This window comes from Macrobrachium nipponense, chromosome 8, assembly GCF_015104395.2.
Source record: "Macrobrachium nipponense isolate FS-2020 chromosome 8, ASM1510439v2, whole genome shotgun sequence".
Classification (NCBI taxonomy): domain Eukaryota; kingdom Metazoa; phylum Arthropoda; class Malacostraca; order Decapoda; family Palaemonidae; genus Macrobrachium; species Macrobrachium nipponense.
This window is the reverse complement of record NC_087203.1, coordinates 51,368,487-51,379,078: the sequence shown is the minus strand read 5'-3', so window position 1 is coordinate 51,379,078 and position 10,592 is coordinate 51,368,487. Positions and strand designations below refer to the sequence as shown.

Here is a 10,592-nt window from a genome sequence, read left to right as displayed (position 1 = left end):
CCGAAGGGGTTAAGAATCACGATTGTATAGAAAATCCAGATTTTTTCTAAATTTCAAGTTGTACATTTTTCTTGATAGCGAGAAACGGAATTATTTCTTGAGCAAAAAACTAAACAACATTGTGCATAAAAGTATTTGTTCAAACAAAGAAAAATGAAAATCATATTGTTTTGAAAAGGTTTATATTACGAATAGAGGGGCTTTATTAAAAGATTTATTGAAAAATAAAACCCAAGATAGTACAGAATCTAATCGAAAGGCACATGAATATTGTTAGAGAAATATCATGGCAAAATATTAATTTGCTACTAATAATCACTATGAGCTGCAATCTGCAGACACACACACACACAATATATAATATATATATATATATATATATATATATATATATATATATATATATATCATCAGGGGAACCACAGGGAAAGCATCGTACTCGGGTACATTTATTTCGCCGACGCAATCTCAAGGCTATAGTTAAAGATAAACACACGAACATTGAAACTACGCACTGCATAATTCATAAAAATTACGCAATATTTAAAAATTCAATGAACATCAGAATGTAGAACATTTAAAAATTTTTGAGTCTCTTAAAACAGAAAAACATACTGAGCGCTAAAATTATGTACAGTACAGTTACATTAAAATAATTTAAAAAATTACAGAAAAAGCATACAAAAATTATGATATGGGTGTAAAAAAATTTAGAATAAATAAATAACACTAAAACAGTAAGGCTATTCTGTACCTTATCCTCGCAAAGGACGGGCAGTGACAGAGAATTTTTAGAAAATATAAACAAGCACTCTAGGCGATGAACAACTGAACAGAGGAGGATTGCGCATTTAAGGACGGAACTATCTTTTTTATTCATAATGGATTCCAAGGTTGTTAGTTCGTTTTCGTTTTGTGTTTAGCCTATAATAGTAAAATCCTTATCATTAATATATGTTTTACATGATTTAGAGTGGTTTCTGATATTTGACTTCGGGGTTTGTTAATCTGCTGCCCGTTCTAAAACTTAAGCCCCTGTGAGAATCTATTCTCACTTTTAGTAAACTCTCCGTACAACCCACATAAGTCCCGTGATCACATCTCGGGCACGTATATTTATATACAACATTAGATTTTAGAAGAGGACTAAGGCGGTCTTTCGTTTTAAACAGGGATCCGATAGTTAATGGATTTTTTGGGACGATTTTTAGGTTCAGTGCCGGGAATTCCTTTTGAATAATTGCCTGGAACTTTTTTCTGAAGAGGTTGTCATGAAGAAAAGGGAAGCTAGCAAACATTTTTAATTTTGGTACTGTCAAAACCGTTGGCACCTCTATGAATTGGGCATCAAGCATTTTCTTAAGCATTTTAAACAAAAGTTTGTCTGGGAAGCAGTTATTTTTAAAATATTGGGAAAGAAAGTTAATTTCTTCATTAAAAGTAAACCAATTAGAGGTATGGGTGAAGGCCCTGTGTAGGAGAGTTGAGATAGTATTAAGTTTAAAATTATAAAAGCAAGAACTATAAAAGTTGATACCTAACTCAGTAAAAGTCTTTTTTCTAAAAACACCCGTGTAGAAGCCTTCCTCGTTCCTGAACACTAGAACATCCAGAAAGGGAAGCTTGTTATTTTCTTCTTCATCGAGTGTAAATCTGATATTAGGGTGTAGGGCATTGACAAATTCTAAGAATTGTTCCGCATTAAACTTGTTTCGGAATAAGGCGAAAGTGTCATCAATGTATCTACGATATAAAAACTAAGGCAAGAAGCTAAACCCCCTAAGCTTCTTGCCTCAGTTTTATCGTAGATACATTTCTACTATTGCTATGGCAGTGACGAATCCTTCAGCTCTAGGCCTAGGGCCCCATATTTGTCGCATCTCCCAGAGGTAGCTATCCTGCTCACCAGGTCCCAGCTTTCGACGACACTGGTGCCCAGGTATCCATCATTCAAGAGGATAAAATTCCTTATGGAGCTCAGGTTGACAGGCACCAATTCATCACAATAGAGAGCCTCAACCACGTCAAGATGTTCTTGCCTACTTTCCGTTTGAGAGTCACACGACCTCATCATTCTAAGATATGTACCATGGCAGTAGCAACCTATATACCAGGAAGTTATGACATCCTGCTAGGACAAGATATTAAGTCTCCTCCTACCTTTGTACCGTATCAGGGCCTCTGCCCTCACATAGCTCCAGACCTGTGCCATGGATCTCCAAGAACTACCTCTGCACAGCCAGTGCCACTTGAAGGTGCCAGGCAGTGCCAGGTTCTGTCCCTCATGGATGTTGAGCCACGTTCAAGTTCTCACACTAGGACAGGAACGGCCTCTTGGATCTCTATGTCCTGGTCACTTTCCCTCCGCTGGCTTGGCACCACTACACATGCCAGTAGTTGAGGAAGAGCCAATTCCAATAGGACTCCTCCAGGACACCCATGACCAAAGTGGACACTCCACCAATGGTGCGACCTCACAAACCGCCCCAGAGTCGGTCATCCTGGGTAAGCCCATCCCGAATACCATTACCTCATCCACTCCCCCTCCATCAGCAGCTAGCCGGTCCCGGAGTAATGACTCTGCCGAATCCTATTTGGCCGAAGAACTCAGGAAACCAGGACATGCAGCATTAGGTACAGGGACGAGTGCCTAGGTCCTGGTTGTCGCAGCAGCCGGAGCCGATGCCCCTCCGGCATCTTCAAAGGGCTTGAATCTTTGAAGGCCCCCAATGGTATTGTCAAACCGACCTCGGAGAGGTCGAAGGAAGAAGGGAAAAGGGGTCAATGTTTTCAGACACTTTTACGAGAGGCAATAGCCTCTCCACACTAGTGCCTGGCAGTGCCACCCTCTTATAGAGAATTCTGACCCTCTCCATCCAGAGGAGTGCCAGATTCTGCTACTTCTACTTCCTTCTTATCCTCTTGTAGCTTTCTATTTTTTTGTACTGTCTATATCTTCTCTTCCATAGTTTCCTTTCATCGACCACACCCGCCAGCTATTCTGGCCTTATAAATTAGTACTTCATCATGAACTACTATCGTATAAGTGCCACAATTGGCACAGTGCCCTATTCTAAGCACTTAGCCTGGGCACTTAGCATTCCATTCAACTAGGAAAATTGTAGCTACCAAAAAATTGCTATAGCTTTAGAGGCATTTTCAAAGCCTAGCTTGTTTACACATGGTTTTGATCTAATTGCTGATTCAATGTGAGTACTGGTTTGTAAATTTAAAAAAGGAATCTTGACACAAATTCATGGAAAACTCAACGTGAAAAATCGTGTTGTAACAAATGAACTTCGTAAACGCGGAAACCTCAACACAAGTACTGGTTTGTAGTAAATAAAAAAAAAAAAAGAATTTTGCCACGAATTCACGGAAAATTCAGTGGGAAAAGTCAGGGTTTAGCAAATAAATTTTGTAAACGCTGAAACGTCAACGTGAGTACTGTTAGTAAATAAAAAAGGAATTTTGCCACGCATTCACTGAAAACTCAACGTGAAAAAACATGGTCCATGCAGTTGATAAATTAAAAATGTATATACAGGATTTTTTTATCGTCTCGAGGACTAAGACGAAAAGGGGATAAAAAAAAAAAACATTTTTTTTTTCTTTTTACCAACGCAAATCCTTGGCCTGTCCTACCCTTTCAACCTAGCTATGCTCAGAATTCGTATTTTTACACTAGCGTCGTATCGTGGGCGAACAATTCCCAGGCGGACAATTTCCATGCGGACAATTGCCATTGTTTCGAAAAATTTGTTCCTTTCTAAATTAGTTGTTTTGGAAACTACCCGAAATTACTTGTTTTCGAAAATATCCAAAATTAGTTGTTTGGGAAAGTATTAGAAATTAGTTGTTTTGGAAAATTACTCGTTTAGATGATATTCAGCTAGGTGAATTGAAGGAAAGTTCATAGCCAATACTTTATTACTTTAGGGGTTCCCTCTGTTGTTTTACTAACTTCAAGAGACTTGGATAGCGAACATTTCTTTCATTTTCTACACCCCTTAGAAATGGCTTCAACTATTAAGAGTGAACGTGGCAACGATATTTTAGTGGATGATCTTCAGTACATGTATCATCGAAATGGATACAATAGTGACAAATCCGTAATTTACTGGGAGTGTACACAGAGGAAACAAAAATCGTGTAAAGCTAGAGTACAGACAAAATCAAAAGAAGAAAACTACGAGTTGATAAAGACCTGCAACGAACATAATCATGCAGCCTCTAAAAGTACAGTTGAAGCAAAAAGTGCTGTTGCAAAGCTAAAGGAAGATGTCTCCTCGAAAACTTTATCTACAAGATCTTTAGTTTCAAGCTGCTTGTCGCCCTTGGATGCTTGCACACGAGCTGAAGTACAAAATGTCCAGCATCTAAGTAGAAATATTCGTCGATGGAGGCAGCAGAACTTCAATGCTCCTGCAATCCCTACGGAAAGGTCTGGATTTTGCATTCCAACAGAATTTCAACATCTTTCATCAGGGGAAAAGTTTCTACAGTATGATTCGGGAGCTGATGACCATAATCGCATTCTGATATTTGCTGCTGAAGTAGGGTTTGAATATATAAGGAGGTACAGAAACTGGGCTGTTGATGGCACCTTTAAGGTGTCACCAGCAATTTTCTATCAACTTTTTACCATCCATGTCCAAGTAGAGAAGTGTAGTTTTCCTCGTATTTATGCCCTTCTTCCAAACAAAACAGAGGAAACATAAAATGCTTTACAAAAAAATTCAAGAATTGCTGCAACAAAATCCATTAACTATAATGAGTGACTTTGAAAAAGGATCATTTAACGCAATTAAATGTACTTTTCCTGACACTGATGTGAGTGGATGTTTCTTCCACTTCTGCCAAGCAAATTACAGGAAAATTGTTGATTTAGGGTATAAAGTTCGATACCACAATGATGCCGAATTTTGTCTTAAGATATGTTGTCTCTCTGCTCTTGCATTTTTACCAGTTGAAGAAGATGTGTCTACAGGTTTTGAGGAACTTTCGGAGGATGAGGATATCCCTTCAGAATTTCTCTCGTATTTTGAGGTAAATTACATCGGAGTCATCAGAGGAAGAGGTGGAAATCGCAGAAGACCTAGTCCATTATTTCCAATTTCCCACTGGAATATGAACCTAAGAACTCAACGGTCTATGCCTCGAACAAACAACAGTCTCGAAGGATTTCATAGTGTTCTATCAAATAATGCTCAACAACCTCACCCTAACCTATGGAAACTCATAGATCGTCTCATGAAGGAGGAAGTTTTGTCCCAAACAAAAGTGCTTCACATGGAAAGAGATGAGAGATCTACTACCGCTAAGTATAAGAACATAAACAAACGCTTATAGCAGGTAGTCACGTGCAATAATCCTGACGATAAAAATTATTTTTCTACGTTTCATTGCCTATAACTTACATATATTCTGAAGTTTTGTAATCTGATTAAACACATTTTATTCCGTTTATTTTTTTATTGAATGTGATGTTTTAAAAATAAAACCCTTTACATAATACCTAATTGAATGTGATTTTTTTAAATAAGTTTTTTCATGTATGTTATTAGCATTCATTTTTTTAAACTAAATGTGATGTTTGTAAATAAAAGTTTTTTGGAACATTTATTTTATAAACTATAAGTGATTTAGTAAATGAAAAGTAATCGTGAAAGAACCAACCAGACAACAATTAAACTGTTATTCTGAAAAAACAAAAAATAAAAATAGCCAAAGAAAAAAATAACTTATTCTGAAAGAAACTGCGAGAAAATCCTAAAAGAAATGGTCAGAAAATCAATAACTTTTGTCTTCATTTTAACCAATATATTTTCGAACCAATGGCAATTGTCCGGATGGCAAATGTCAGCCTGGCAACTGTCCATGCTGGCAGTTGTCTGCATGGAAGTTGTCCGCCTGGCAATTGTCCTAAAGGGAAGAGGAAGAACCAGAATCAAATTTTTCTTGCCACTGCGTAATTTACTGACTCCACACAACTCCCTAGCTATCTCTCGCGAACTTAAGACCTTCCAATTCTGCCAATTTAAATTTCCTGAGAATTCAGCCTTCACACGGGCTGGCTAGACAGAAGGGGAGGAAATCACACCTGGCTTTTCAAGCCCGCGTTACAGATAACCCTAATTATGACTATATTTTTGGAAACACTTCAGGCAAAGGAAATTATTAAAACTGAGGCTAAGATGGTTGAGAAGGCCATAGGGACAAATGACCAAAGGGACTAGCCCAAGTAAAATGATGCAGCAATGGATTTAGAGAAGGTTGGTACCATGACAACAGGAGAAACACAGCATCCTGCAATGGGCAGTACCTTCTGGCATCCCTGATGTGCAAGCAGAGTAGGAGATAGAAACCAATCAGAAGGATCCTAGCCTAGCAGTGGGTAAAAGCCAAGGCCAAAAGAATACAGAACAAAGGGTGAATTTTATTTTGTTTAAATTATTAATCAGTTTTTATTTGTTTGGTGTTTTCTAGGGCATAGTAGCTGGAGAAGTGTGGCAAATCCTAGTGTCGCAGATATATGATGTCCAAGTGATGAAGGTGGCTCATGAGTCCATTTCCAGTGGTCACCTTTGGAGCCAAGAGGACTGTCAACTGTATGTCCAGCAGTTTTCAATGGCAAGGAGTGGTTGCAGATATCACGAGGTTTTGCAGGTCTTGTAACATTAGCAGAGAACTGCACTAAAGGACATAGTACTAGCAAGACACCATAGGAATAATGGCATTGATGGGAGAGTTGATTGGACCGGTATCACCAAGATAACCAGAGGCATTAGCAGCTCTGAAAACAAACAGAGTGGATAGCAGAGGCACTACTCGAATTTCTCATCAGAGTGGGATTCCTTAAGCAGATGATCAGCATCTAAAGTAGTAAATTAACATCTGAGATGAAGAGGGAGATGGGTCAGTATCGATTCTAAATAAAGATATGCATTCGACAGTCATATGTACAGCAGAGTCGGTATCAACTTATACCTCTTCTGACAGCCGAATGGTTCAAAGACACTGTTCCATGGTTTGAATCCTGCTGGAGATGAAGCACTTATCAATTATTATTTCCCTTGTGTGTAAGTTATTCCCAGGGTATAATGAACTCGATATCTGTGATTTATTGTTTGTGTTAGTATGTATGTACACATGTGCATGTGCGGGTGTGAATGTTTGTGTGTGTGATTGTGTGTTAAAAGACGGGGAAGAGACATGGTCTGTTTATGGAGACCAAAGTGTATGAAGGGAATGTTGTACCCACTCTCTTATATGGAGGTGAGTTGTGGATGGAAAACCATAGCCAGATGAGGTGGGAACTTTGCATAGCATGTAAGTGACGTAATAGGAACTGACAGCAAAAAATTTGGATATGTAGATTTAGTAGAAAAGTTGACAATAGGTGGAAAAACTGGCTATGAGCATTTTGAGTTAGCTGGACCACGTGACAAGAATGGAACACGTCGTCGTAATATAAGAGAAAAAACGCTTTAAGGTGTCAGAGGAAGGAACTTTAGGAAGGTCTCGAAAGGGCTGGATGCATGGCGTGAAAAAAGTCACGGAAAGGCAGTAGTACCTTCATGTCCCAAAAGCCCAAGAATGCTTGCAAGATTGTGGTAAATGCCGCAGTGTGTGTAGGGATCAACAGCTGCTGGTGAGCATTTCGTGCTAGTGTGGGAAGCACCTAATGCTTTGGGAAGTTTTACTGCACAGGGCATCATCCACTATTCATTAGTCCAAATATGGATATGGCTGTGGCCATTTTATAGTCTCTGGAGCCACATTCAGTTAGGGGAAACAGCTCCATGTTCATAAACGTACACACACATACACACACACACACACACATACATATATATATATATATATATATATATATATATATATATATATATATATATATATATATATATATATATATATATATATATATATATATATATGTGTGTGTGTGTGTGTGTGTATGTGTGTGTACGTTTATGAACATGGAGCTGTTTCCCCTAACTGAATGTGGCTCCAGAGACTATAAAATGGCCACAGCCATATCCATATTTGGACTAATGAATAGTGGATGATGCCCTGTGCAGTAAAACTTCCCAAAGCAATTCTTGTCATTAATTGAAAAATAGAATGCCAGGGAACGTTTTATGCCCGCACACACACACACACACACATACATATATATATATATATATATATATATATATATATATATATATATATATATATATGTGTGTGTGTGTGTGTGTGTGTGTGTGCGGGCATAAAAACGTTCCCTGGCATTCTATTTTTCAATTAATGACAAGAATTTTCATTCATGACATATTGAATAAAAAATGCGATTTGACAACTTAAATTAAGGGAAATCGGCAATAAAAAGGAAATTTATAATAATAGCTCATTTTTTTCTAAAGTTTGACGGAGCTCTAATAAACGTTTCCTGCTTTATATATCAGACTGAATTAACTGGATCTTTAACTGGTTCTATCATGAATAACCTTGAATTTACCTTTTCCTTCAAAATACGAAAGGTGGCCTCCGTAATAAGAGTTAAAGTTTCCTAGATAATTAGGTATTCGAGGGAAAGCAACATCGTTCACATGAAAATTACAATTTATGTTGAGTCTCGCCGTGCTGCGAATTGAATTTACCATACAGCCGAGAGAAACTGCACTTGAAGGAGTTACTCAGCCTCATTTGTGGTGAACCAAACTGGCATCATCCCTCTTTGGGCCAGGCTCGTCTTCCATTTCACCACTACAAACAGATGATGGTAGATTGGTTACCCGGCCCTAAGGAAAAGGCTGAGCTGCTTCATCGAGCTTTTGAAGATAAGCTACCAGCTGAGGATGTCCCCCCCCCCCCAAACCCCTGATAGTTGTCATCCTAAACCTATTTTAACGTTATTTGCATTTCACTCTAAGGATAATAACAAAATTCTCCATAATCTTGAAAGGTGAGGTGGAGAAGATCCTGATGGTTTCTTCCCTTTGTTTTTTAAAAAGTCTCTAGTATGCTGTCTCCCAAGATTAGCAGACTCTTTAGATTTTTATGTCGACGTGATATCTTTGCTCTCCTAAATTCCAGAAAAACTAATTTTTAAGCTACTCTGCAAGTAAATTGATTCTAAAGGATGTTAGCTGATATGCATAAAGAATAAAATAAATTAGAATATAGAATTTAGGCCAAAAGCCATGTGCTGGGGCCTATGAGGTCAGCAATGAATCAGAACCTTACAGAAAAAAGGTTTGAAAGGTGTAACAGGAGGAAAACCTCTCAGCTGCACTATGAAGTAACTGTTAGGAGAGGGTGGAATGTAAGAAGGAAGAAAAAGAATATGAACAGTGAAAGCAATGAAAGAGGTTGCAGCTGAAGACTGAAGCGCTGCTGCGAAGAACCAAGTAGTACCCACAGTGTACTGGGGGACAGAGGAATCAGTTAGGTACCTGAGATGCAAGCTTAGTAATACAGTGCCTGTTCCAAAGATTTGCAAATCCGCAGACTGCAGTAACTACAGGCCAATCCCTATTCTCCCTGTGCTCTCCAAAGTTGCTGAAAAACTTTTTTAGGCCAATATAAGAATGCTGTATCTTAAGGATTGTTATTCGATACTCAATATGTCAATTATTATTATAATTCTATACTTTGTATAATAGACAGCTGATGTGTCAAATGAATTTGATATATATCATTTAACAATAGTTTCTTTTTTCCAGGTGAAGCTGAAAAGTAGAATTTTGTCATGATGGATTCATCTGATCCAGCGGAGAATAGTTCTTGTTTCATCAACTGTGCTCATCCTTCCAACTAAGCAATTGCTGCCACTAGAACTAGAATTGAAACAATTATTCGTAGTAGTAAATGTCGAGGTGATGGGCTGCATGAAAATCACTCAGACACTCAATCAATTTTTTGCCATAAGAAATGTGTATCTACTTATAAATCTGAACACTATTAGAAGAACTAAACAGGCCAAGCAAGAGGAGAGGCCCTCCATCCAAGGAGACAAGAAGGTCCAATACTGAATTTCACTTCCAAAAGCATTGTCTCTTGTGTGGTCTTCTGTGTGAAAAGATAGATCCTCGCAATCCCCATCGACGGAGGAAAGTGATGCTAGGGGCAAAGGCCAAACTTCCTTTAAAGGGACGATTTTAGAGGTTTGGGACCAGCGCAATGATAAGTTGCCTGATGACGTTCGTCTTCGGATCCAAGGGTTACTTACGGTCTGACTTACATGCTGCGGATACGCAATGTCATCTTGATTGCTATAATTCCTTCATGTCTGCAAGAGCTATTCAATCTTCCATCCGAAAGACAATGACAACGGAAGATGTTGACTCAGCCCTTTTAAAGCTTTTAAAAGAGATGGCTGGGAACAAGAATCACATCTGGAATTCAATAGAACTGCTCCAAATGTATACAATCCCTTTGGTGGGGAAAATATGTCACGTTGTCATCTTCTACTTGTTGCAAAGCATTTTCGATTTGACGTAATAAAGTTGTCCGAAAATGGATATGCTAGCTTACTTGTATTCAAAGGTCATGCAGTGGAAGACACAGAGGAGGAATATAAAGAAATGAATCACATTCTG

The 10,592-nt window shown here is 38.3% G+C and overlaps 1 protein-coding gene across 1 annotated transcript; it reads left to right on the top strand.

Annotated features, from left to right (window-relative positions):
• Positions 1-4,016: 4,016 nt before the first annotated feature.
• Positions 4,017-4,721, top strand: LOC135223097 (uncharacterized). Its single transcript, XM_064261602.1, has one exon. It carries the CDS (start codon positions 4,017-4,019, stop codon positions 4,719-4,721), a length of 705 nt encoding a protein of 234 aa, XP_064117672.1.
• Positions 4,722-10,592: the final 5,871 nt, after the last annotated feature.